General features: G+C 55.1%; 3 protein-coding genes across 3 annotated transcripts; 1 reads left to right on the forward strand and 2 right to left on the reverse strand.

Moving 5' to 3' along the window:
• Nucleotides 1-11,310, reverse strand: MTA2 (metastasis associated 1 family member 2). Its single transcript, XM_049779631.1, has 18 exons — nt 11,193-11,310; nt 10,364-10,431; nt 9,981-10,074; nt 5,656-5,773; nt 5,460-5,523; nt 5,219-5,336; nt 4,912-5,014; nt 4,629-4,728; nt 4,333-4,521; nt 4,156-4,230; nt 3,990-4,048; nt 3,047-3,144; nt 2,784-2,923; nt 2,327-2,555; nt 1,739-1,828; nt 1,167-1,285; nt 918-1,066; nt 1-724 (listed from the first exon to the last, which is right to left on the reverse strand). The coding sequence occupies exons 1-18, from the start codon at nt 11,218-11,220 to the stop codon at nt 559-561; spliced, it is 2,007 nt and encodes a 668-aa protein (XP_049635588.1). The 5' UTR covers nt 11,221-11,310; the 3' UTR covers nt 1-558.
• Nucleotides 11,311-12,944: 1,634 nt separating this feature from the next.
• On the reverse strand, nt 12,945-24,664 carry EML3 (EMAP like 3). The gene is made up of 22 exons (XM_049779976.1): nt 24,587-24,664; nt 23,746-23,896; nt 23,404-23,643; nt 23,197-23,313; nt 21,679-21,746; nt 21,391-21,514; nt 21,029-21,199; nt 20,442-20,511; nt 20,244-20,354; nt 19,736-19,831; nt 19,295-19,450; nt 18,149-18,290; nt 17,424-17,590; nt 17,208-17,333; nt 16,996-17,127; nt 16,336-16,403; nt 15,842-15,930; nt 15,671-15,768; nt 15,448-15,535; nt 13,803-13,901; nt 13,469-13,599; nt 12,945-13,351 (listed from the first exon to the last, which is right to left on the reverse strand). Exons 1-22 carry the CDS (start codon nt 24,606-24,608, stop codon nt 13,145-13,147), a joined length of 2,673 nt encoding a protein of 890 aa, XP_049635933.1. The 5' UTR covers nt 24,609-24,664; the 3' UTR covers nt 12,945-13,144.
• Nucleotides 24,665-25,219: 555 nt separating this feature from the next.
• Nucleotides 25,220-27,255, forward strand: ROM1 (retinal outer segment membrane protein 1). Its single transcript, XM_049779728.1, has 3 exons — nt 25,220-25,994; nt 26,504-26,750; nt 26,861-27,255. Exons 1-3 carry the CDS (start codon nt 25,405-25,407, stop codon nt 27,071-27,073), a joined length of 1,050 nt encoding a protein of 349 aa, XP_049635685.1. The 5' UTR covers nt 25,220-25,404; the 3' UTR covers nt 27,074-27,255.
• Nucleotides 27,256-27,477: the final 222 nt, after the last annotated feature.

Raw genomic sequence — 27,477 nt, forward strand, 5'->3', positions numbered from 1 at the left:
TTAAAAAAACGGACAAAAGATCTTTATTTCTGAGAATTGGCATACAAAAGGCGGCAGGATAAGGGAGGTAAGGTAAGCGAGCAAGGGCTGGTGTTGATGCCAGCTTAGGGGCCTCAGAGTCCAATTCGGAAAAGTCCGGACACCGGACAGGAAGAAACCCCAGTTAGCAAAAAACAAAACCGAAAAAGATAGACATGGCAGTCATGGCAGTGCATGCCCCTCCCCGACCAGGTACCACCACCTGATGTGTGCTCTCCCCGACCCCATCCCTTTCACAAAGGGAGGCGAAATCTTTAAAAAAATTAAAAAACCCTCCCCCCCCCAAACTGTCCAAGACCACTGTGGATCTTCCCACCTGTAACAGGCCAGGTTCCCAGGGAAGATGAGTCCCTGCAGTCCGCCCTCCATCACCAGGCAGGGAGCAGCTCAGTGGGGACACAGAACCCCGCCGTGGACACACGCTGGCTTCCCCCCCCCAGCTCTGACAGCAGAGGGACGGGAGATTGGGTGCTCTGGCACCAATCCTCTCATATCTTGCCCACCTCCCTTCCCGGACACTCAATCCTCCAGGACAATGGGCTCATTGGTGCTGGCAGGATGTGAGGGTGCAGGGAGAGGGACGGGGGCCCGCACTGCAATCAGTGGCGGCTTCACTTTCAGGGGCAAGTTGGGCCGGCGGGCAGCTCGCCGCATTTCCAGGTGAGTCAGAGCTTTTCGCAGTGCCCTGGCCAGGAAGAGAAGAGGGAGAATGGGGGGGGGGGGGATTAGAATCCTGTGGTCCCAGGGTTCCAGCCATTATTTTCTACCACCCCCCACCTGCACCTACCATCTCCCAGTAGCTCAGTCTATTTCCCACTCCCACCAGTCTAGGCTGTCATAGCTGTCACAGCCGCTAGCCCTCCCTGGTGTGTGCCCACCTGGTATCCTTTGTGGCCACAAACACCACAGGATTGGGGGCATCAGCTGGGTTGAGTTTCTGGCGCTTGGCTACTGGCTGAGAACTTGAACGAATCCCTGAGGCCAGAGGCCTTCCATTGGCAGAGAAGGGAAGCCCTGCTCCAGTCATCTAGAAAAAAATTTGGGACACTCAAAAGAGAAGTCTCTGGCTCCAGTAAGAAACCCACATCCACTCGACTCAGCCTAGCCCATTCCCGTCTTCAACTCACGGTTTCATAGGTTCGTTTCACCATAATGCTCCCCAGACCCCGATTCTGGGTTAGCTGGTTTCTGTTGATTGGTGTCTTGGTACCCCGAGGTGTTTTTGGTTTCAGAGGTGCCTGGGCCACTACCAGGAAAAGAACAACTTAGAGACCGTTCAGCCATACTCTTCTCTAGAGGTATTCCCAAAAGTAAGTAAATCACATGCAACACTGTAATACTAGGTAGCTTATGAGAAGACGTTATCAACCCCCAAAAAACAGTATTCATTGCCTCAGAACTCCAAGGGAGAGAAAAAAAACTGGGTCTACTAAAAGCAGAGCCGGATGCTTCTAATTGATTCCCGGCCACTCACCCCATGAGCTGAGTCCCTATCTATACCAGACCCAGCTCTTTTGTTTGTTTGTTTTTGGGAGGCCACACAGCAAAAAGCTCACTGCTTACTCCTGGTTCTGCATTCAGGAATTAGTCATGGCAGTGCTCAGGGGACTATATGGGATACTGAGGATCAAACCCAGGTCAGCATGTGCAAATAATGCCCTCCCTGCTGTATTATCACTCTAGCCCCATCATGCCGTACCCAGATCTTTGACAATAGTTGCCAAAGGCAGCCGCACCAGAGGATGAATCTTCAATGGCGTCTTGGCGGCCTTAGGAAGTCGAATGGAGCCTGGAAAAGATGAAATCTTTTTAAGGGGCTTCTCTAATCAAGAGATTTTTCGGGGGCCAGATCTAATGTCCTTATCACTATTTTACTCCTTCCCTCCTCCCTATCCCCTTTCACAAAAGAGTTTTTTTCCTTGTTTGTTGTTGTTTGGGGGGTGGTAGGGAATCACACTCAGCTGCATACTCAGGGATTACTCCTAGAGGTGCCTGGAGGAATTATATGGGATGCCAGAGATCAAAAATGGGTCAGCTGCATAAAAAGCAAATACCCTAGCCTGGGTATTACCTCTCTGGCTCAAGGAGCTTCAAACCCAGGGTTCAATCCCTGGCATCCTATATGGTCCCCTAAGCACCATCGCCAAGAGTAATTCCTGAATGCAGAGCCAGGATTATTAATCCTTGAACAATACTGGGTGTGACCCCGATTTTGCAGTCATCCAAAATAACTGCTCTCTGGCCACAGAGTCCCAACCCTGCCCGTGTCCCAGCATTGCCGCCTTACACTCTGCCTTGATGGCATTAGCATTGATGGGGGCATAGGGTCTCCTGGCAGCTCTCCTCGGCTGTAACAGATCCCTGCACATGCGTCTGGCCAGGCGGGTCAGCTTTGTGGTCTGGAGCAGGAACGTCTGCCTGTTCTTGGCCAACAACTTGGCCCGGTTGGCGCTGGTCGTGTAAGGGGAGAGACTTTGGGCTTCGGGTCTGGACAAATGACCCCGCGAGTGTGGCTCCTAAAGAGACAGGGAGAGGGTAGGATACAAATGGACACCAAGGCGCTCGTCCGCCCTTCCTTTCTTCATCTTCTACAGAGGAATCAGTCCTGTAAACTGCTAACCCTTTCTTCCTACCACCTCTCCCTGCCTGGTTCCCAACCACTACCAAGCACCACCCTGAATGTGCCACACCCCAAACCACAGGAGGAACTCAGAACTCCAGCTTGTCCCATGGTCAATCCTTACTGTGGTGCCCCGTGCAGCCCCCTCAAGTTGGGTTGGGGTCTTCAGCCCTCCGTACTTCTTCCAGTAGATCCAGCAGGAAGCACAGAGGCGGCACTGCATGTTGGGTGGGCCCCAGGCATACCACTGGGCGGACTGAGTGGCTGCAGGAGTGCGGACAAGAGGGTGTCACAGAAGTATGAGGCTCTCAAACCAGAGTTCTCTGGGTTCTCACACCAGAGCAGAGCCCACCCCTACCCGCACCCCAGTCCGTCCCCAGAACTCACTGTGGCAGCTCTCGCAAGTCAGGCCCTTCTGGAATCCAGCCCCATTCATGCCAGGTTTGGAACCCACAGAGATGATCTGGTTAGGATTTGGCTTAGTGCTATGTGGGGGAAAGAGAGAAAATCAACAATCAGTGATAGAAAAATAATCCATTTCTACCATGGAGGTCAGGGGTCGGCAACCTGCAGCTCTTTTGTTTTTTTGGGATTTTTTTTGGTTTTTGGGTCACACCGGCAGTGCTCAGAAACCACTCCTGGCAGACACGGGGACCATATGGGATGCCGGAATTAGAACCACTGTCCTTCTGCATGGAAGGCAAAGGCCTTACCTCCATGCTATCTCACTCGCCCGACCTGCAGTTCTTCTGAAGCTTTGCTGCAGCAGGGCCAATAGCAGGGGACAGGAGTGGTATCACTTAAATATTTTAATTGGCTACTAATTTGCATAAATGTATTTTACATTATTAAGTAAAAAAAGTTTTTTCTTGAGAAAGCATTAAGATAAGAAACAATGTATGCAATGCTGTATTTGTTTTAAATCTTGCAATGGTGGTTTTGTGGCTCCCAGGTTTTTTTTATCCTTTAGAAACCGAGTTCAGGGGCCGGAGAGATAGTATGGAGGTAAGGCGTTTGCCTTTCATGCAGGAGGTCATCGGTTCGAATCCCGGCGTCCCATATGGTCCCCCTTGCCTGCCAGGAGCAATTTCTGAGCATGGAGCCAGGAATAACCCCTGAGCACCACCGGGTGTGACCCAAAAACCACCAAAAAAAAAAAAAAAAAAAAAAAAAGAAACCGAGTTCGAGTTCAAGTGTTTTAAAGATTGCAGACCCCTGGGGGGTGTAAGGATTTGTCCCTGCCTCCCCCAAGCCTGAGGAAAGCACTTGAAAGGAAGAGGCACTGCCCATCCTCCCCACTGCTTCCCGCTGCTCCCCTGGACACACTCACTAGGTGGGGATGTAGACCTGTTTCAGTTTGCTATCTGCTTCAGCAGCTTTCAATCTTTTCTGCACAGGAGGAAAAAGGAGATGGATCAGAACATCTCGGAGAAGAGGACCTGGGTGCCCTCAAGGCTGAGGGGACTAGGAAGCCCGTTCTCCAACCTGAGACCCACCTGCTGAATATAGCGGTCAGTGGTCTTCCACATGTAGTAAAACTGGACTATGCTGGCAAGTGACTTCCAGGGTAACTGAAAACAGGAGAGAGAGAAAGAGAGAATGATCATTCTGGCAGTTGGCCCCGTCTCTACCGTCACCTCTGACCTCTTCTCCCCTTCTCCTAGGATACTTACAAAATCCTGGCGAATGTCATTGAAGTCTTTTCCGTACTTCTCCAGGGCCTCTTCAAACAGCATGGCCTCCGAGGCCGACCACTCCTCCATCTCATCTCGGCACAGCACAGGGCCTCCCTGGGGCACCAGGGTCGACATGGCCTTGGCCAGGTCATAGCCATTCCTCTGCAGCGTATCCATGGCATGGAACTACGGGGGCGGAGAAATATACGAGGGATTGGGGACTCTCGGGACCTGCCCACTCCTCCTCGGAGCCCCGAGCCCAGCCTGCCCACGCGACCCACCCATCTGCTCACCAGAGTGATGTCTCGGGAGGCAGCAGCTGCGCTCATGTGTAGGCTGGGCTGCCGGATGGAGCTACTGCAATCCAGGGCTCTGGCGAAGGTCCCCACGGCTCTGAGGGAAGAGACTGAGATGTCAAGGAGGAAAGCAGCAATGCAGCTAGATTGGGGGCGAAATTAGGTGAGAAAACAAGGGAACCACCGTGTGGAGAAAATCTCCAAGATGGTCTTGAAGAAAGGGACTCGGGCCTCTGTCCACACCTCCCGCAACCCACCTTCCCGTCCCACCCACCCTCACCGGGCCACCACGAGAAACTGGTCAATCTGTCGGTCTGTCAGAGGATTGTCTGGGTCCCAGACTTTCATCTCCATCTTCTGTTGATTCCGATTATCCGATTCTCCTGGGGAAGCAGGACAATTGCCACATCAGAGAGAGAAGGGAGCAGCCGGGGGTGATGTCACAAGCGTCTCCAATTGATTCCGTCCACTTCCTCCACTTCCGCTTCTCACTTCCTGCCTGGGTACTTTTCCGCTCTAGCAGCCTCACAGCAGAGCCGCACACTATGAGCCAAGCCAGTGGCCAGAGAGCCTGTCCCGCCACTCACCCTCAACCAGGCGCTCTGGGATCTCAGCTTGGTACTTGCAGCCAACTCTGATCTCCCCTTGATCAGCTAAAAGTGTCTTCTGCACAGGGTCAAACACCAGCGAGTAAAAAAAGCAGTCCTGCGGGAGACAGGAGGAGGTAAGAAGCAGGGTCCTGGATAGGCACGGGCCACTCCCTCTTCCAAGGCCTCTTGAGCCACTGTCTCACGTCCCACCACCCTCTCCTCCCAACACCCTGCTCACCTCCTTTTCCAAGTACTGGCTCAAGATATCCGTCTCATTCAAGAGGGTGACGCTACATTTCCCCCTATAGGAGAGAGGCCAGCAAGGCCCAAGTGAGCTCACCATTCCCTCTCCTTGGCACCTCCAGTCCCTCCCCTGCCCCTTCCACCATGGCAAGTGTGAGCCCAGCCTATGACCTTCCCGCCCAGCCCTTTACCTTATGTGGGTGGCTGGTAAGGATTCAAACTGCCGAGAAAGGAAAAGCTCCCGGTGTTTCAACTGATGTCGCTGCTGCTCCGACACCCCTGGCTGCTTCGATTCTTCCTCAAACTCCCCTAGGAAGTGACAAAGGAAGAAACCAAGTCAGAAACTACTCCACGGGCCCGGAGAGATAGCACAGCGGCGTTTGCCTTGCAAGCAGCCGATCCAGGACCAAAGGTGGTTGGTTCGAATCCCGGTGTCCCATATGGTCCCTCGTGCCTGCCAGGAGCTATTTCTGAGCAGACAGCCAGGAGTAACCCCTGAGCACCACCAGGTGTGGCCCAAAAACCAAAAAAAAAAAAAAAAAAAAAAACAAACTACTCCACAAAAATGTCACCTTGGTGATTCAAACCCAGGGAAGACATTTGATTTTCTCTTTCTGTCTTACTTGTTTTTTGTCTTATTTTTTTTATTTTGGGGCCACACCTGGCAGTGCTTAGGAGACCATGTGTGGTGCCAGAGATCGAACTGGGATAGCCCAAAAGCCTTAATTCCTCTACTATTTTTCCAGCACTTTGTTTTATTTAGTTTTGGTTTTGGGTCACATCCAACAGCACTCGGTTTTACTCCTGGCTCTGTGCTCAGAAATCACTCCTGGCAGGCATGGGGAACCAAATGGGATGCCAGGAATCGAACCCAGATCTGTCCTGGGTTGGCCACGTGCAAGGCCCTGCTGCTGTGTTATCTCTCCGGCCCCATCTTTTATTTTTTAAATTGAGTCACCATAAAATGTCTTTATAAAGCTGTTGATGGAAGCTAGACCAATAGCCGTAAGGCATTTGCCTTGTATGTGGTCAACCCGAAGAACTTGGGTTTGATACCCAGCACCCCATATGGTCCCCCGAGCCTGTCAGGAGCAATTTCTGTTTTGTTTTTTTTTTTTTTGGCTTTTGTTTTTTTTTTTTGGTTTTTGGGCCACACCCGTTTGACGCTCAGGGGTTACTCCTGGCTATGAGCTCAGAAATCGCCCCTGGCTTGGGGAGACCATATGGGACGCAGGGGGACCGAACCTATGCTAACGCTTGTAAGGTAGACACCTTACCTCTAGCGCCACCTTCCCGGCCCCCAGGAGCAATTTCTGAGCACAAAGCCAGGAGTAACCCTTGAGTGTTGCTGGGTGTGGCCCCAAAAAAATAAATAAATAAAATAAAAATAAAGCTGTTGATGATCGAGTTGCACTCATAGTGTTCCAACACCCATCCCTTCACCAGTGTTCGTTTCCCACCAATGCCCCCAATTTCCTTCCTGTGTTCCCCACCCCCAAAGCCTGCTTCTATGGCAGATGCTTTTCTTCTCTTGGAAAACACTTTCTAGCCCTGCAGTTTTCCCCACATTCCTTCAGACTCTACCTTCCCTCCCCTTAGTCCTAGACCACCGGACAGATGCTTCCTACTCTCCACCACTAATACCACTAGAGCAGAGCGGCTCAAAGTCAAGAATGCCACAGAAATCTATCCCAACCCCAACGCCAAAGCCCAGACACCGCTCAGGAAGCACAAACACTGGCCATGCCAGGGCCTGCCAACGGGATCACACCTCTTTCTGTTGAGACTAGTTTGAGGTCCAGAAACCCCCCAAGCTGGCGGCTTCCCTTTACCAGTTCCCCTTTTCTGATTTCAGGAGCCTCAGGAGCACATAATATCCTGACTATTCCTCACCTTCTATTTGGCTAATAATAGTTCACGTGTGGGGCTTTTAAGGACAGTCCCTCTCAGGCCAGTGCCAATATCTTCCTCCCCAAGGAGCCACAACTTGCCCTGAAGCCTGGGTGAGAAGGGTTAACTTGGCTGGGTGCCAACCCCAGAGGGAGGGAGCAGAAGGGGAGCAGAAGGGCCCGGGGCTCATTGGTGCATTGTTCGGGCCTCGAGAAGCAAGGGGGCGGGGCGTGCTGCAAACTCCACCCCGAGAGCCCTTGAGCTCAGAAACCTGGAGCAGAGGCGACAGCAGACCAAGCTTCCCATAACCCTTTCTGATTGGACATGGCCAAGGTCAGCCCTTGCCAGATGGGGCTGAACACTAGAGAGGGTGAGAGAACTTTGGATAGGCCCAGCTCCTCCTTAACCCCTTCCTGTTCCAAGCAGTCTGAAAAGAAATAAATAATTTCAGGAGAAACAAAGAGGGGAAGAAAGCCAAAACAGGGCTGGGAACCAGAACTCAATGGCACAAAGCATCCTTCACAAATGTGAGGCCGAGTTCAGTCCCACCAACACCCCCTAAAAAACAGGGGGGAAAGGCCAGAGCAGAAAAGAAGGTGAGGGGGACCAGGCAGTAAGTGGGTAGGATAGTTGCCTTGCATGCTGCAGCCGACCTGGTTTCAACCCCCAACCCCCAATTATGATCTCCCAAATACCACCAGGTGTAGTTCCTGAGCTTAGAAGCAGGAGTAATCCCTGAGCATCACAGGGTGTGGTCCCAAAACAAAACAAAATTTTTTTTATTTTAAAGCAGTTTATTGATTGGTTTTTGGGCCACACCCGGTGATGCTCAGGGATTACTCCTGGCAAGCTCAGGAATGAAATCGGGTCCGTCCCAGGGTCTGCCCGAGGTAGACCACATGCAAGGCAAATGATTGACCGCTGTGCTATCTCTCCGGCCCCACAAAACAAAATTTTTAAAAGAAGAAAGAAAGGGGGCTGCATCAACAGTTCAGTGGGTAGGGTGTTTGCTTGCATCTGGCTGACTGGGATTCCACTTCAGTGATCCCATATGGTCCCCCAAGCCTTCCAGAAGTGATTCCTTAGCACAGAGCCAGGAGTAACCTCTGAACACCAATGGATATGGCCACCTCAAAAAAAAAAAAAAAAAAAAAGAAGGGCCGAAGCCATAGCACAGCAGGTAATGTGTTTGCCTAAATGCTGCTGACCCAGGTTTGATCCCCAGCATCCCATATGGTCCACCAAGCCTAAAGGAGTAATTAATTTCTGAGCTCAGAGCCAGGAATAACCCCTGAACGCATCTGGGTATGGCCTAAAAAGGAAAGAAGAAAGGCAGGAAGAAAGGAGGGAAGGAGGGAGGGAGGAAGGGAGGGAGGAAGGAAGGAAGGAAGGAAGGAAGGAAGGAAGGAAGGAAGGAAGGAAGGAAGGAAGGAAGGAAGGAAGGAAGGAAGGAAGGAAGGAAGGAAGGAGGATAACAAACAAGGGGGAGAAAACTGAACAAGGGATGGTACAGCTGATAAAAATCTAAGAAAAATTGGGGCCAGAGTGGTGGCACCAGAGGTAAGGTGTCTGCCTTGCAAGAACTAGCCTAGGACAGACCGTGGTTACATCCTCCGGCATCCCATTGGGTCCCCCCAAGCCAGGAGCCATTTCTGAGCCTATAAACCAGGAGTAACCCCTGAGCATCAATGGGTGTGGCCCAAAAAACAAACAAACAAATCTAAGGAAAATGAAAGGAGAGGCTTTCCCACCCACACACATACATCCAGAAAAGAGGGGAAAAGGGAAAACATAAAATAGAGTAGGGAAAAAAAAGTAAGCCCTGAGAATGGAAAAAGTGACTTTAAAAAAATGTTTTTTATCTGGGTCAAAGGGGGAAAAAATACTATTGGGCTGAGAGAGTGCTTCGCATGTATGAGGCTGGTTCCATCTCCCAGACCACTGGCTCTCCCTGAACACTGCATTGGGGGCCCCTGAGCACACAGCCTGCAGTAGCCCAAGAACCACTGGGTGTGGCCTTAAAACTAAACAAAACACGCTCTGAATCAACTTCCTGGGCCTGAGAGATAGGACAGCGGGTCAGGCACCAAGGTTGACCTGATTGTACCCCCAGGCACTACACACAATCCCTGAGCCCACCAGGAGTGATCCCTGAGCACAGAGCCAGGAGTAAGCCCCAATTATCACCAGGTGTGGCCCCCCCAACCAAATACTTCCTAGACTACCTCCTGGTCCTAAAACATGGCTGCTCCTGGTGCCTCTTTTCTCTTCCTCTGGATCTTTCCACTCACCCTTCTCTGCCCAACACTTCCAAAACTCGCCCAAAGGGCCCTGCTGCTCTCAAACTCTGAACCTCAACAGTCTCACCTCCTCCACCAGGCACCGCACCGTTCACACATCCACCCACAGAAAAACCACATTCTGGCTCTCCTCATGGGCTCTCCACTCCTGCCTCCAACCCCAACAAGTAAAAACATGCCTCCCCTCCGAAGACCAGGGATTTCCCACCCCCATACTCACATCACAGCCCAGCCTGGGGCACCCTAACCAGGGGTGAAAAAGGGATGAAGTGCCCAGGCCTCAGACAAAAGAGGAGAAAAGAAAGGGGTGAGGCCAAGACACTCACTGGCATTGCTATCGGCCAGGTTGTTGAGGCTCCCAGAAATGTCCCTTCGCCGGAAGAGGCAGACCACCTTGGCCTCCACGTTGCCATTTGCAGTCTAGAGAGGAGGGAAGAAGAAGAAAAAATAATAACAATAATAAAAGCAGCGGTGGAAAAAGAGGAAGGGCACCACTGGAGAAACTATGAAGTTTTTCTAAGCCCATGGCAGCAGCAGAGGGGAAGTTTCCACCAAGCACTTTTCTTGCATGCACATGAGTAGGAAGGGTTTGGAGGAGACACTTAGGACAGGCTTCTCCCCACTTTGCCCCCCACTGGAGTTAGAGACCTCAAAGGGGGAGCAAAAGCAAAGTTGGGGGGGGGGAGGGCCCTGCTTCTGCTTCACTCACCTTGTTAAGCTCCTCAATCCGCCGAACCAGGTAGGGATTGCTGGAGGAGTTCTCAAAATAGACGTAATCTGGAGGAGAAAAAAAAAGGGGGTGCAAAAGGAGCGGGGTCAGGAGAGAGGGAAGAACCCCAGATCCCGGGTAAGGGGGGCAAAGGCCTGTGTGGGCCGCTCAAAAAAGAAAAAAAAAACCGCTAAAACATGGACGTGGCTAGAGGCCACAGAGGGAGCCTCGGGAGAGTCGGGGAGACTTGGGGGTTCGGTCCCCAACACCTCCCCAGATGGTCCTTTTTGCATCGCCAAGGAGTTGAGTCGTGGGGTGCAGCAGGCAGAGGAGCCAGGAGGAGCAAAAAAAAAACTCTGGATCTTGGGCACCCGCCGGGTGTGGCCCCCCAAAAAATGAATTCTATTTTATAGACACCCCAAAATAAATTCTAATTTTTCTTTAAAAAGGCAAGAACAAATAAAATTGCCAAAGAGAGGAAAGTAAGAGAGGAAAGACATGGAGTGAAATCCTCACCCAGGGGGGAAGGAAGGGGATCTAAAATAAAAGGGGGGATCGGGGATGCTTCTTTGGAAAGTGAAGTGTCCAAGAAAGAAGGGGTTCTCCTGGCAGTTGCTCCCCCAAATACACACACACACACACACACACACAACACACCCAGGGTGCTCCCCAGGCCCAAAGGGACCCAGTGGGGGAAGGAATTCTCCCGGGGCTTCCTTCCAGCGGCCCTGGGAACCGGGTGTCCCGAACCGAACCGAACCGAACCCCAACTCCCGTGCCCCGGGGTGCCCGGTTCCGGCGCCAGGCCGCCCGCCCGGTGCTCACTCACCCCCCACCCGGTACATGTTGGCCGCCATGGCCGTTCCCGCCGCACAAAGGGCCCGGCGAGCGTCCGGGGGGCTCGCAGGCGGGGGCCGGGGGCCGGGGGTCGAACTCGGGGCCCGGGGCCTCGGGGTGCCGCCGCCGCTTTCAGCCGTCGCGGTTCATCCCGGCCCGCGCTGCTGCCGCCGCTTCCGAGTAGACTCGACTCGACTCGACTTCTTCCGGCCCGGAGGGGGCCTCGGGGTGCAGCGGAACCGCACCCCCGACCCGAACCCCCTGAAACGTCGGGCTCCTTTGCCTGCCTGCCTGCCTTCCTTCTTCCCCCAGCCCCGAACCCCTTCGGCCGCTCCGAGAGAACAAGGCCCTCGGCGTTCGGCTCGGCCCGGAGAGGCTGGCGCCGCGGGCTTCGGCTCTTTCCGGAAGGCGCTCGGCTCTTTCCGGACGGCGTTCGGCTCTTTTCCGGAAGGCGCTCGGCTCGCTCCGGACGGGGCTCGGCTCCTTCCGCAAGGCGCTCGGCTCTTTCCGGAAGCTGCTCGGCTCCTTTCGGAACCCCGCGCTCGGCTCTTTCCGTCGCGGCGGCCCGGCCACGCCCCCCTCCAGGAGGCAGGAGGAGGAGCCCGGGGCTTTTTAACCCTCGCGTGGCTGGAGCCGGGTTTGGACGGAGAAAGGCGCGCGCGCGCTTCTCGGGCCCGGGCGGATGGGCGTCTGGCTCATTTGCATGCGCGGGGTTGCTTGGCGCGCTCTGCCTCCCGCCTTACTCTTTTTTTTTTTTTAACTTTATTTATTTAGATAGTTTTTTTGGGGGGGCCACACCTGGCAACGCTTAGGGGGGGAGGGACTCTTGGCTCTGCACTCAGAAATCTTGCTCCTCCTGGCACGATTTGAACTGGGTTCCTCAAAGGTGGGCTGCATGCAAGGCAAATGCCCTACCTCTGTACTATCTCTCTGGCCCCCAACCTTACTCTTTAGGGTTTTGGTTTTATTGTTTTTGTTTGGTTGGTTGGTTTTGGGTTTGTTTTTGTTTTGGGGGAGGTTTTTTTGTTTGTTTTGTTTTTTGGGTCACACCCTATGGTGCTCAGGGGTTCCTCTTGGCTCTGCACTCAGAAATCTTGCCCCTTGTAGGCTTCGGGGTGGAGGGGTGGGACCCATATGGGATGCCAGGAATCAAACTGGGTCCCTCCTGGATGGGCTGCATGCAAGACAGATGCCCTACCGCTGTACTATCTCTCTGGCCCCCAACCTTACTCTTTAGGGTTTTGGTTTTATTGTTTTTTTGGTTTGGTTTGGTTTGTTGTTGTTTTTGTTTGTTTGTTTGTTTTAGGTCACACCCTATGGTGCTCAGGGATTCCTCTTGGTTCTGCACTCAGAAATCATTTCTGGCAGGTACACGGGGACCATATGGAATGCCAGGATTCAAACCACCACCATCCTGGGTCAGTAACTGTGCTCTCTCTCAGGCCACCTCTTTAGGGGTTTTTTTTTGGGGGGGTCTATACCCTGTCACGCTCAGGTGCTACTCCTGGCTCTGCGCTCAGGAACCCCTCAGTCCTGGCAGGGGCTTGGGGCGGGGGGGGGGGGGAGGCCTATGGGATGCCCAAGCTCGAAGCCAGGCCAGCAGCATGCAAGCCAAGCTTCCTCCATGATGGCCCCTTACTCACTTCTTTTTCCCACACTCTCTTTTGCCCGTCTCCTGATCCCAGGGGGCAGGGGGGGTTCACCCCTACAAAAGGACTCAGAGGGAGGCATTTCTGCTTCGGCTTTATTGCCCCACCTCGGGGGCTGGCAGCAGGAGTGAAAAAGAAAAGCCCTGGATGGGATTTGCCCGGCTCAGCCCGCGGGTCTCTACCAGTGTATACCGGGGTGCCCACCCCTTCCAGGGGGGTGTGCGGTCAGGAATGTCTCGAAGTCGAGGAAAGAAAGGCTCGGTCCAAAAGGGAATTCGACTTGGCTACAGCCGGGTCAGACGTCCAGCGAGGAGGCAGGGGACAAGGAAGGGGTCCGAGAGGGCGTGGTGGTGGGCTGCGGTCCAGCCCCACCGGCGCCCAGCACCCGCCACTGGAAGATGCTGGCATCCTTGCCACCCAGCGAGACAAGGTGCGAGTCGTCGTGGGTGAAGCGGACACTGGTTACATGGCTACCGTGGCCCCCGTACACGAGGCTCGGTGCCTGGGTGGGAGAGAGGGGTGCAGTGGTGCAAGGAGGAAGGAACTGAATGCCCAAGGAACCCCCCCCACCCAATCCTGCACTGCAAGGCCTGCAACGCCCCGGGTGCCCCCTTCTCACCTTGGCACGTGCACACGGGTACTGGAAAAGATGCACCTTGCAGAAGTCGTCGGCCACGGCCACCACGCGCTCGTTGTGTGAGCGGCACAGGGAGTTGATGTCGGTGCCATCCGAGCCATCGGGCCACACGCCTAGCCACAGGGGCCTGGCTTCAGCCCCACCACCACCTAGCCGACTGACCACCTTCCAGGCCATCCTGCCTGGTTCCCAAGGGCTGCAGCTGCTGCTGCTGCCTCCACACCCATCCTCTGCACATGGGGACAGCAGGGAGAGCCTCCGCCCCACTCCAGTGGGCATCATCGCCCCCCCCCACACACACACACCACCAGCTCACCATAAACATGGAAGCCCAGCACACAGGTGTAGGTAGCCCACTCCCGATCTCTGCTCTCATAGCGATTCCGTAGCAGTTTGCAGCCGTTGGTGACATCCCCTAGGGAGAAAGACCCCACCACCATCCCAGGCGGGGATTCAGTAGGGAGATGCCCCATGACCAGGGCAAAGACGGGGCAAACCCAAGCTCGCCCTCCTGAGTTATTTTTAACTTTATTTATTTAATTTATTTATAAATTTATTTTATTTTTTTTTTTTTTTTGGTTTTTGGGTCACACCCGGCAGTGCTCAGGGGTTTTTCCTGGCTCCGTGCTCAGAAATCGCTCCTGGCAGGCACGGGGGACCATATGGGACACCGGGATTCGAACCAATGACCTTCTGCATGAAAGGTAAACGCCTTACCTCCATGCTATCTCTCCGGCCCCATTTATAAATTTATTGATTGGTTTCTGGCCCACACCCAGAGGCACTCAGGGGTTACTCCTGGCCCTGCACTCAGAAATCACCCCTGGCAGGCTGGGGAACCAAATGGGATGCCAGGGAATTGAACCAGATCCCTCCCTGGTCGACCGAATTCAAGGCAAATGCCCCACTGCTGTGCTATCTCACTGGGCCTCCTCCTGAGTTTTCTGAAGTCCTAACTTCTCCCTAAATTAATCCACCCAGGCTGCCCAAAGGAATGTACCCAATGCTTTTAGTGACCTCATATATTACAGATTGTAAAATTCCATTTAAAAAAAAAAAAAAGGTGGATTGGTGGGAGCAGAGCCCATAGTATAGCGGGTAGGGCGCTTGCCTACCATGTAGCTCATCCAGGTTTGATCTCCAGCATCCCAGAGGGTCCTCTGAGCCTGCCAGGAGTGATCCCTGAGCACAGAGCCAGAAGTAAGCCCTAAATAGAGCCAGGTGTAGCCCAAAAACAAAGTGGATTTGGGGGCCAGAGTCATAGTACAGTGAAGTAGGGTGCTTGCCTTGCACATGGCTGACTCAGGTTCCATCCCTCAGTATCCAGTATCATAATCCTCTGAGTTCAAAGCCAGTGTAATCCCTGAGCACCACTAGGTGTGGCCACCAAAAAAAAAAAAAAAAAAAAAGTGGATTTTTGCCCCAATCACAATGTTCTTCTATATGTATAATTTTTTGTTTGTTTCATTATTTTATTTTTGGGTCACAACCAGTGGTGTTCAGGGGTTCCTCCTGGCTCTGCACTCAGAAATAGGTCTTGGAAGACTTAGGGACCATATGGGATGTCAGGAATCAAACCAGGGTCTGTCCTGGGTTGGCTACATGCAAGGCAAATGCCCTACCACTGTGCTAACACTCCAGTCCCAATTTTCTTGTTTGTTTTGTTTTTGGGCCACACCCGGACACACTCAAGGGTTACTCCTGGTTCTGCACTCAGAAATCACTCCTAGCAGGCTTGTGGGACCATATAAAATGCCAGAGATCGAACCCGGGTCATGCAAAGCAAACACCCTATCCACCCTGCCATAGCTCCGGCCTTTCTGTATATAATTCTAATTGCACTTCAGCCCTCTTCTGGAGATCTCTATCCTCTCCTTCGGCCCTTCCCCCAGGAACCAGACACCCCACATAAAGCCCATCCCAGTGGCCTTTTCTCCTCTGCCCTTCCTGGGGTCACTCACAGTAAAGGATTTCATAGTCCCCAGAATTGGACATGATAAAATTCCCGTCCTTGGACCAGTCAAGGTGAGTGATGAAGCTGGAGTGACCCTGGGAGAAGGAGATCCAAGAGACTTAAGAACCCAGCCACCACTCCATGCCCCCTTCCCCCGCAGAAAGCACCAGGCTCCTTGGGGTTCCTGATCAGCTCTGCCAAGCACCCCCCCACCTGCCCTGTTCCCTCACCACACAGCGGCCAAAGCGGCTGGATTTGGCCCCGTCGCTGGAGACACTATAGATGTAGATCATGTTGTCATGGGAACCGATGGCCAGGTACAAGCCATCTGCAAGGACAGCCATTGAATGGAGAGAAGCAGGGGTGGAATGGGGCACAGGGACAGGAAAGGGGGTGCCCACCTGGGCTGTACCGGACCACCGAGAGCTGTTCATTGCCATCTGTGATGTCTGACACGATCTCTCTGGTCTCCGTGTCTAAAACTAGCCACCTGCAGGTGTTAGAATTGGGACCAGGTAGGTGAGGATCAAAACCCCTTCCCAGGAACTGCATTCCCTCAGACTGCATTTAAAAAACCTCTGTGTGCAAACAGTAGGAAACAAGACAGAAAAGTTGGGGCTCTAGCTGCTGCCTGAAAAAAAAGGGCCAACCACCAGGTCCTGATGGAATCGGCAAGTCAGCCACTTCCTGAGGTGTCTCCCCGCTGTCCCTCCCAACCGCAGCAGGGAGGGACAGTGAGGGGGTGGGAAGACCGTTAGCTCAGAGAGAGAGAAAAACTCCGACTGCAAAGGGGACTTGAGGCTCCTTCAGCCCACCCCATCCCCATGACCAGAAATGCTTCCTTTCTCCCTTGTGCAGAACCCTGGGCCCCTCCTTTCCCCCAACTCCCACTCACCTCCCCGTGCTCAATCCTACGGCCACAACAGCCCCACTGGGGTGGAAGTCAGCACAGAGGCCAGTCTCCTGGGGGGGTGGGGGGGAATGAATTCAGGAAGCTGCCTACCCAGGGAGAGACCCAAATACATATCGTGTCCTCTCCCCTCCTTCCTTTTGCAAAGGAGATGGGGAGGCCTGGCAAGGAGAAAGGGTGGTCAGAGATACCCAAGAGGGAGGAATTATCCTCAAAATATTTAGCAGCTGAAGGCCAGAAGAATAAGTACGAAGGGGTAAGGAATTTGGCTTTGCATGCAGCCGAACCTGGGTTCGATCCCCAGTGTCCCATATGGTTCCCCCAAGCACAGCCAGGAATGACCCCTGAGTGCAGAGCCAGGAGTAACCCCTGAGCATGGCCGGGTATGGTCCAAAGACAAAAAAATTATTTAGCTGGTCCCCAGCCTGGAGGGTGGGACTTCTGGATGGGTGGGGGGGTGGAGATGTGGGAGGGATGGGGCGGTGCTTAGAGGTACCAGAGAATGAAGAGTCTGTCCCAGCCAGAACAGAGAAGCACAGACTGGTTGCTCCTGGGGCGCAGAGGAATGGGACTGTGGGGGTGGGGAATATCTATGCTTGCCACAGGGTTCCGGCCGCCTTGGGCACACAGACACACAGACTGTACCTTGAGGTCAATGCTCCAAGCCAGCGCATGGCTCTCTCCATCCCACAGGCAGAGCTGGCGGTCATGGCCGCAGGTGAGGAAACAGTTGCGGAAGGGGTGCGTGCAGAGCCCCCAAAGTTCATCCGTGTGGCCCTGTGACACAGTGGGGGGGGTCACCTCTGCCCTTCCCAGCAGCTTTTTCCCCGCCCCTGCCACCACAGTCTTCCACCAACCTGGATGACAGGAGAGAAGCCCTGGGCCAGATCCCCCCTCAGCAATGCATTCTTCGTGGTCCCCACCAGCAGTTCTGAGCCCAGCCCCTCGGCAATGGCCCGCACAGCCCCAAAGTGTTCTGGAATCTGTAGAGCAGGAGGCAGAGGTCAGGGCCATGGGGCCTCTTCTTCTTCCCACTCCCGCAGCTCCTCCGAACCTCACTAGCCACTTCTCACCTCGGCCTCTTGGAGAGCCACCAATCCTGGCCCTGGCTGGGCTGGTCCCCACTGTACCAGCCGGCGGTCTCGTCCACCACCACTTAACACTGTTCCGTCCCGCCGGAGACACAGGGCAAAGATGGAGCCTTCGTGGGCATGGGCCTGGGCCACAATGCTGTAGGTCTCTGTTGGCAAAGTCCTGAGTAAGTCACACTCTTGGGGTGCAGGGAAGTGAGAAATAGGAGTAGCCCCAGGCCTCATGATTATCATTTCCTCGAATGCCTCCTGAAACTGGGCGCTGATTCTTTGGTTATTCTCCCCATTTCACAGATGGGGTAACTGCAGCTCAAAGAACCTAGGAAACTTCCATCAAGCCACCAACTGAAATTTGAAACTAGGATCTGGCAAATGCCAAACCTCAGCCCTTTCTTACTGCCTTGGTATCCCCCTTTCCTTCTAGGTCCCAGTAGAACCTACAAATAGCCGAGGTAGACAAGGGCCAAAACAAAAACACAGTGGGTAGGGCATTTGCCTTGCATGTGGTCGATCTGGGTTTGATCTCCAGCTTCCCTTACAATTTCCCCAAATATCTCCAGGAATGACCCCCGAGCGTAGAATCAGGAGAAATCTCTGAGCAATGCAGGGTGTGGCCCACAACACAAAATTATAAAAGAATGCCTAGTCCTCTTCTCTGGTCCCAAAGCCCTCCCGGGACTTTACCTAACCCCCCCCCAATCACATACCTTTGGCACCACCTCGGCCCGGAGTCCTGGAATCTGAAGGGCTCCGGCCCCATGTGAGAATGTTCCCCTCTGAGTCCCCAGTGAGAATGTTTCCATCCGGGAGGAACACAAAGCAAGGAATAAATTTGGGCTTCTTGTATTTCTAGGGGAGAGGAGGGCAGAGGTCAAAGGGAAGGGCAACAGTCTACCATGTAGTATGCCTGTCTTGCAAACAGATGACCTGGATTTGATCTTAGGTACCCCGTACGGTCCCCTGAGCACCACCAGGAGTAATTCCTGAGTATAGAGCAAAGAACAAGCCCCTCAGGGCTGGAGAGATAGCAAGGAGGTAAGGTGTTTGCCTTTCATGCAAGAGGTCATCGGTTCGAATCCCAGCGTCCCATATGGTCCCCCGTGCCTGCCAGGAGCAATTTCTGAGCATGGAGCCAGGAGTAACCCCTGAGCACTGCCAGGTGTGACCCAAAAACCACAAAAAAAAAAAAAAAGAACAAGCCCTGAGCATTACAGAGTATGATTGTCCCCATTTCTGCGTCTCCACACGCACAAAAGGCATGGGCAATGATTAAAATTCAGGATTAAAATAGGGGCCAGACCAATAGCAAAGGGGGAGGGTCTTTGCAAGCGTCTGACTCAGGTTTGATCTCAGGCTTCCCATATGGTCCTCAAGCACTACCAAGAGTAATTCTTGAGCATAAAGCCAGGGGTAATCCCTGAGTGCCACCAAGAGTGACCCAAACCACCCCACCCCCCAAAAATAAAAATAAAACAGGACAAATGTCAGGGAGATGGTTCAAAAGGCTGGCGAGAGTCCCTGGATTAGTCCTGACACCCTGGAACATTACCAGAACTAACCCCTGAGTACCAAGCTGGGAGTAGCCCCAGAGAACCCCTGGATGTGGTTCTAAACACCAGCTTTGCACGCAGATTCAATCTGCACTAGTACTATATGGTCTCTTGAACTCTGCTAGGAATGACCTCCAACTACTGAGCTGGGGCTGCCCCAGAGCACCCCTATACTGGGTGTGTCCCCAAATCAAAATTAAAAGCCAAGGACAGTATTGGGCAGCAGTAGGTGCTTTAAGCCACTGACCAGTGTGTAAATATCAGCCTGCCCTCCCCATCACCCTGCACCCAGCCACACCTCACCCCAAAGACACCCTGTTTCCGACAGAGAGTTCCATTCCCGGGCACCCCCGTGTTGCCACTCCAGTTCCAGAAGTGCACATGGGATTTCCCACTGGTGACGATGCAGCTGCTGTCCCGAGGGTTGAAGCCAACAGCCAAGACCGAGTCATTTGTGCTCTGAAGGGGAGAGAAAAGGTTCAGCTCAGCCTGAGCCTCAGTGCATCCTATTTCCACCCAACTCTCTCAGCCGCAGCTGGGTCGCAAAAGGCTGGAACTCCCCGAGGCTTCCAGGCTCTGGTCCTGAAGAGAAGGACTCTCATATCTCCCCTCACAGCTTTCCATAGCCCCCCTAACTCACATTGGCCCCTGGGACATGCAGCCAAGAAAAGAGCTGATTGATACAAGTACAGGGTCTCTCTGGACCACTCTTTATGTCACCTCCCCAGCTTCAGGACTCATTACCTTGATCTCAGCCAGCTTCGTGCCCCGGTTACAGTCCCACAGGGACAACATGTGCTCATTGGAATCATCTACCACGCAGAGAAAAGCACCATGATCCTGGGGGCCAGAGAAATAGTACAGTGGGTAGGGTCCTTGCCTTGCATGCAACCAACCCAGGTTTGATCCCCAGCATCCCCCATTGTTTCCCAAGTACTACCAAGAGTAATTATTCCTGAGTGTAGAGCCGGGAGTAAACCTTGAGCAACACCAGGAGTGGCCCCAAAACAAAATAAACCAACCAAGCACCCCGATCCTGAGGGCAGGAGAAACAGCAATGGACCCAGGACATCTGAGGGGTTCATGGTCACTAGCCCAAAGCAGCTGTCACAGGTTGAGAGGACAGGCCAAGTCGCCTTGTGTCGCTTTCTCAGAAGCCCCATCAGGAAGGGGTTCTGGATGGGCACCCCTGATGGCAACATGAGAAGTGGGCTCCAAACAAATTTGGGCTGGGGTGCCTCCCAGTTCTCACCGCCACGGAGAAGGCCAGGGCCCCCACGCCCCGCTCAAAGGCGCCCAGTCCGATCTCCTGCAGCTTCAAGAGCGTCTCTGAGTCCCACACGTGGACCACAGGCTGCAGCGGCTGCAGGAGGAGAAGGGCAAAGTTGGGTGAAGGAAGGCAGGGCCGGAAGTTCACCCCCCATTTGCCCAGAGTGTTGCCAGGCCTTACCTTCCCATCTTTATCCACTCCAGCCGTCTGTCCTGAAGCCACTCGGACACCATCAGGGTGTACAGCGAGGCTAAAGGGGGAAGGATCCAATCTTGGTTTGTTTGTTTGTTTGTTTGTTTGTTTGTTTGTTTTGGGTCATACCCAGCGATGTTCAGGGCTGACTTCTGACCCTGCATTCAGGAATCACTCCTGACAATGAACTGGGAACATGGGCCAGAGCAATAGCACAGTGATAAGGCATTTGCCTGGCACACGGCCAACACAGGACAGACTCGCATTTGAATCCTGGCATCCCATATGGTTCCCCAAGCCTGCCAGGAGCGATTTCTGAGTGCAGAGCCAGGAGTAACCCCTGAGCACTGCTGAGTGTGACTCAAGAACCAAAAACAAACGAACAAAAAAACAGGAACAATATGGGATGCCAAGGATCGAACCGGGTCACTCACATGCAAGGCAAACGCCCTCCCTACTGCTCTATCACTCAGGCCCCAGGATCATTGACTTGGCCTAGGTCACTCCTCAAGGCCCATAAAGCACGGGGGAGCCAGTCCCACCTGCCCCCTCCCTACCCAGGGCTGCCCACTCACCAGCGAACGCAGTCTGTGTGGCCCCGATAGTGTCTCTGGCCCCCGCCTCCAGGCCCCCCGGGGCCTCCTCCAGGCCGGTACAGGACCACTACACAAGCAATAAAGTAGACCACCTCCCCGGAACGGAGCACGAAGAGATTGGAGCGGGAATCCCGTCCCCGGTACCCATAACTGGCAGGGGGTCATAGTCAAGGAAAGGGCAAGCTGGAAGGTTAGATGAGAGAAAGGGGAGGATGGGGATGGGGGACAGGTCCCCCTGAAAGAGGATTGTAGGGGAGAATTCCAGGCTCCCTGCCCCTGCAGACCCAAAATGGGCAGGGGTGTGGCCCAAGTTGGGGGATGGGGATTACAGAGGTGGATACACCCAGTCGAGGCTGAGGGTCTCTGGTGGGGGGCCGCTAGGAAGTTCCTCAATGCTACGGATTCCAGATGGGATATACATGGTAATGGGGCGACCACGAAGAAACATCTTCACGGAGATTCCTTCTGCAGAAAAAGGGAAACATCAACCACCAGGTCTGTGTCTCCCCCCAAAGAAGCCCAAGCAGCAATTCTGTCCATCAGTCTTCTCAGGTCTCCCCAGACAGCTTCAGGGGCTTGAACTCTGACCCTGCCACCATTCTCATTCTTCTAGATTCCACTTGACATACCCAAGTTGTAATTGCTCCTCCGGGATCCAGGAGCCCCAGGGCTGGAGATGGGGTCTTTCCCCCCACGGCTGTCAGAAAGAGAGAAAATTAACAGAGAAAGAGTCAAGTAGGGAGGAACACAAAAGAAATAACTCCAGAGACCCAGGCCAACCCTGAGGCTTCTAGTTGGCACAATGAAGTCCAGGGGGAAGGCATTGCCTGTCCATTTAAAAGATGAGGAGACTGAGGCTGAAGGGGCCAAACGCATAGCACAAGGTCAGAAAGCTTTTAAGAGGCAGCAAAAGTAAGGGTAAGGCCTTTTGTCGTCCATCAGGCCAGAGACTTTTCTTCTCCCTACTACTATGAACACAGAGGCACTAGCCCTGCCACATGGAAGTCTTGGAGGCAAGCAGAAGGGTGCAGAGAAATAATACAGTGGGGTAAAGCGCTTGCCTTGCAGCAGTTGACCTGGGTTTTATTCCTGGCATCCCAGAGGGTCCTCTAAGCACAGCCAGGAGTGATGTTTTTGGGCCACACCCGGTGGTGCTCATGGGTTACTTCTGGCTGTCTGCTCAGAAATAGCTCCTGGCAGGTACGGGGGACCACATGGGACACTGGGATTGGAACCAACCACCTTTGGTCCCAGATCAGCTGCTTGCAAGGCAAACACCGCTGTGCTATCTCTCTGGGCCCCAGGAGTGATTTCTGAGCACAGAGTCAGGATAAACCCTGATAACTGCCAAGTGTGAATGAAATTAAACACACACACACACACACAGCCTCTCGAGGAAAGGGATTGGTGGATTCCAGGCCATGAGCACTGTTAACAGGGGGCAGGATCTTAAGCCACGGAAAGGGGCTGGAAAGGGCCGGAAGGAAATGCCAGTCCCAGTTACTGAGAGTCCCACACTCTCTCTTGGAAGACCAGGACCATAGCATGGCGTGGTAGAGAATAGGAACTCTAAAGCCAGTCATTTGCTCTTTCCTAAGAGGAATTTCTCATTTCCAGAAGGAACAGGAAAGCTTCCAGGCTCTGGGAAAGATGCATAGCGTGATGCGACTCTGTGATGTGACAGAAGGGACAAGGCACCCAGGACAAGCTGAGCTGGAGTCTTGGCTCTCCGGTATGCTCAGTTCTGCTTCTTTTTTTTTTTTTTGTGGGGGTTTTGGTTTTTGGGTCACATCTGGCAGCACTCAGGGGTTCCTTCTGGCTCTAGGCTCAGAAATCGCCCCTGGCAGGCACAGGGGACCATATGGGATGCCGGGATTTGAACCACCAACCTTCTACATGAGAGGCAAAGGTCTTACCTCCATGCTATCTCTCCAGCCCCTGGTTCTGCGTCTTTACCTGCACCGGGAACCGCAGGAGACCACAGAACCACCCCCAGGAATGTAGGGAGCACTGAGTGAGATGGAAGAGCTCAGCCAGCGCTCCAAGAATACTTGTTGCTCCCTGTTGGGTAATGAGGTCCCCTCCTATCCTACACTGGGAAGTGAGGAGAGGCTGACGTGGGGCAGATGGGGGGCCCCCTCACACACCTCTCCGTGCTCCCAGACCGCATCAACAGGTTGGCCGAGGAAGCCGCCTTCCTCGAGAGTTTCTGTCGGGGCCTCTCAGAGGGAGATGAGATGGAGGAGCAGGAGTTTCTCCAAGGCCTGCGGAGAGCATCGCAGGTGGATGAGGGTTCGAGCACTCTGAGTCCCCTATACCCAACCCTTCTGCCTCTGTCCCAGGACCACACTCACATGTCACCACGCTGGGGGGGCTGTGCAAGCCGCAGGACCCCTGGGGGTCCTGGGGAGCTGCTGCTGCTACTGCCTCCTCCTTCAGACTGGGCCTCGCTGGGTTCTTCCCCGGCCCCTTGAGGGCCAGGGGGGCCATTGCTCAAGCCAGGGGTCCCAGATGCTGGCTCGGGCTCCGTCTGGGTGCCTCGGCTCACCAGGGACAGGGGGCATGGTGGGGGCAGCCCTGGGGGTGCTGCAGGGCTGATGGAGAGATGGAGTGTCATCAGTGGCTGGTCCTAGACACCACCCCTCAGAAGGAAGTGCAAAGAGGGGTGTGTGTGATTGCAACTGTGCAGAACCTACCTGTCCACGCCCTGTAGGGAGAAGGGGGACCCCTGGACCTGAAGCTGGCGCAGCACCTCTGCCAGGGCGGCCTTCACCAGCCGCATCTCCTCCTCCTGCACCCTCAGTCTCTGGCTCAGGGACTGCAGCTCGTTCTGAGCCGGGCCCTCACCTGGACGGGGGCAGGAAACGGGCTAAAGGTCCACACCCACCCAGGCCTGCCTGCCAACCCGACACTCCAGGAAAAGCTGCACCAGTGTCCCGAGAAAGAACTGAGCCCTGCAAGGTGTCCCTAGCTAAACCGAGCACCACCCAGGCGGTGTTGGCTGTTTTTTGGGGGGAGACTCCAATGCCCTGCCAGACCCAGCCTGGGACAGCCAGAGGGAGCAGCACAGTGTGGCCAAGGGGTACAGAGTGGTGCCTGGAACGTGGGAACCCCAGAAGGAGGCGCAGTGGAGGCTCATCTGGGGTGGAGGGGGGTGGTGGTGAAGGCAAAGCAGAGAGGGAAGGGGGTGTGAGTGACAGAGAGGGTCTGCCTGCTGGGGGATCCATGTTGAGGGTCTACCCAAGGTCCCAGGGAGCCTGGGAAGATGGGAAAGGAAAAGGTACCCCAGTGCCAGGCAGGCTTAGGGGCCCAGAAAAAAATAAAAAATAAAAAAGCACACTGGTGGCGTGGCGTGGCGTGGGGGGGGGGGAGCCCGGAATGACAGCCAGCAGGGGCACCTCAAAAAATGAGGAGGGCGACGTGTGGTGGCCTCGACGGGGGATGCTCGGGGCTGGGGGCACCCCAAGGCCCCGTGGGGCAGACAGAGCACGCGGGGCCGCCGTCGGTCGGGCGCCCCAGTCCTCGCCTGGTACTCACCGGGCCCCCCGGCCCCGTCCATCAGGCCCGGCTTGCTCGGCGTCTAAGGCGCGGGGGCCATGGCCTGGCAGAGAGGGGCTCAGGCAGAGGAGCACCCCGGGGGTGGGGAGACAGACGGGGTGGTCTGCAGGGAGGGGTGGGGGCCCCTCGTCTCCAGGGCCCGCTGGGGGGGCCTCCTGAGACTGTCCCGGGGCCGCCTTCCTGGGCTCCCAGGACCCGGGGTGTCGGGGCGTCCGGGGCCCCCAAGCGCCGCTGCACAAACAGGCGCCGGACGCGGAGCCGCCAGGAAGCGCGGGAGGGGGGGCGGTCCGCTAGGGTGTTGGGGGGCCGGGCCGCCTGGTAACCCCTCCCTGTCCGGGCCCCAAAGCTTGCCCGGGCCCGCTTAGGGCTGCCCCAGATGACCCGCACCCCCTCGGCGCACTCCCGACCCTTCGCAAGCAATCCAGCTCCGGGCCCCCGCAGGGACCGAGGGACCCGGGCTCCCCAACCCCGGACACCCCACCCCACCCCCGGGAGCAGCGCCCAGTGCCCGCCCAGCTTAGGCGAAAGGAACCGAGGCGGGGTCACCCCCCTGGGCCCGCCCTGGGCGGTGCTTCCCCCCCCAAGGGGCAAGGCCAAGGCCTTGCCCTGCACTGGAGCTGGCAGCCCGCCCCGGGGTGAATTCATTGAAGCCTGGGGGTGGCTGGGAGGATGCACCCCCTTCCCTAGGGGTATTGGGGTCACCGTGGCATTAGCCCAGAGCAAGCCCGGCTAGGCTGACTCAGCGCCCCAGGTCGGGCCCTTGCTGCCCTGCTGCCCGTTGGGGGCAGAGATGGGCGATGGCGCCGGTGCTAGCCCTGGTGCTGCCCGTGCAGCGCCGCATCCATCTGGCACAAGGGCTCTGGCTCCTGTCCTGGTTGCTGGCGCTGGCCGCAGGCCTCACCGTCCTCTGTAGCGGGCACCTCCTGGGCCAGGTCTGGCAGCTTGGCCCCTTCCTGGCTCCCACCTGCCCCTTCCCGGCTCTGCCCCAGGTGGCCCTGGCAGCAGGCGCAGTGGCTCTGGGCACGGGGCTGGTGGGAGCAGGAGCCAGTCGGGCTAGTCTGGACCCTGCTCGATACCCTCCCTGGAGAGGGCTCCTGGGCCCGCTGCTGGCAATTGGCACCGTCCTCGGTGGGGGTCTCCTGTTGGTGGGCTTGGTGCTCGTCCTGGCTTTGCCTGGGAGTCTGGACCAGGGGCTAGAGCAGGGTCTGGGCGCCGCTTTGGAACACTACAAGGACACGGAGGTGCCTGGGCACTGCCAGGCCAAGCGGCTGGTGGATGAGTTACAGCTGCGGCATCACTGCTGCGGGCGCCATGGGTACAAGGACTGGTTTGGGGTGCAGTGGGTCAGCAGCCGCTATCTGGACCCCAATGACCAGGATGTGGTCGAGTGAGTGACCTATTTCTTTTCCCCTCTGCTTTCCTCCCAAACCCCCATTACTCCCACGACAGGCATCCTAGAGGCGTGGAGATTTTTTCTTTTATTATTATTATTATTAATTTATTTGTCTTTAGGGATACACCTGGTGATGTTCAGGGCTTACTCCTGGATCTGCGCTCAGAGATCACACCTGGCAGGGCTCGGGAGGGACCTTATGGGATGCTAGGGATCAAACTCGGGTCATCTGCATGTAAGGCAATTGTGGGACCCATTATTCTATCACCCTAGACCAGCTCTGTCCTTTATTGGTGATCACTCAGGTGGTCACCAGTCTCTGGACAGGCTCTTGTTCCCTCTCTTGGAAAGTGGAAGTAACAGGAGTCACAGCACAGTGGTAACAGTGAATGAACCGTGCGCCTGTCAGCTAAGGTCTTGTGTGGCCTCCCCTGACTGTCTCTGTCCCCCTCACCGAGGCCCGGGATTCCAGACCTCCTAACGTCCTGCTCCTCCCTTTGCAGCCGGATCCAGAGTAACGTGGATGGTCTGTACCTCACTGACGGGGTCCCTTTCTCCTGCTGCAACCCCTACTCCCCACGACCTTGCCTGCAGAGCCGGCTCTCAGACCCCCAGGCCTACCTGCTCTTCAATCCTCGACAGCCCAACCTGAACCTCTGGGCCCAAGGGTGCCATGGGGTGCTTCTGGGGCACCTGCAGTGGTTCGTGAGCACACTGGGCAGCGTGCTGGCAGCCACCTGCTTGCTGCAGGTGAGTCAACCAAACAACTAAGGTCTCCCTCTATCAGGATCCCCGCCCCCCAAAGGCCTCTGAACCCAGGGCAGGCCTCTCAGACTACCTTCCACTCGCTTTCCCTGCAGGCTTTGGTGCTCATGGGCCTGAGATACCTGCAGACAGCACTGGAGGCGCTTGGAGGCGTCATCGAAGAAGGGGAGACCCAGGGCTACCTCTTTTCGGGAGCACTGAGGGACACACTAAAGGCCTTGTGGGCGAGGGCAGGGGGAGCCAACAGGCCCGCCCCTGAGGAGATCCCAGCTGAGGAGGAAGCTCCTGAGGAAGGTTTGCCTGAATAGTGAGGCAGGAGTTGTAGTTCAAAGAGTGAGACACTTAGCTCATTGAGGCTGACGTGAGTTTGATCCCCAGCACCCCATATAGCTCCCCAAAACCTGCCAGGAGTCAGCCCTGAGCACTACAGGGTGTGGTCCTAGACCAAACTGAGGGGAAGGTTCTGGGAAATGAAGGAGGAAAAACAGGGTCAACTAGTGTACTGAACCTTCACAACTTTGCTTTCAGTTTTGGGGCCCAACCCGGCAGCAGAGGGGGTCCTGTGGTACCAGGGACCCAGCCCAGGCCTCTCACATGAAAGTACTTGTCCAGAGATAACTCAGGTTTTGCCTCTCAACTTCTTACCCAGACTCAGATGGGGAGGAGAGTGTTGTCCCTGAGAGTCAGGGTTTAATGAGAGTTAAGTGAGCTA

This window comes from Suncus etruscus, chromosome 9 (assembly GCF_024139225.1).
Source record: "Suncus etruscus isolate mSunEtr1 chromosome 9, mSunEtr1.pri.cur, whole genome shotgun sequence".
NCBI lineage: Eukaryota > Metazoa > Chordata > Mammalia > Eulipotyphla > Soricidae > Suncus > Suncus etruscus.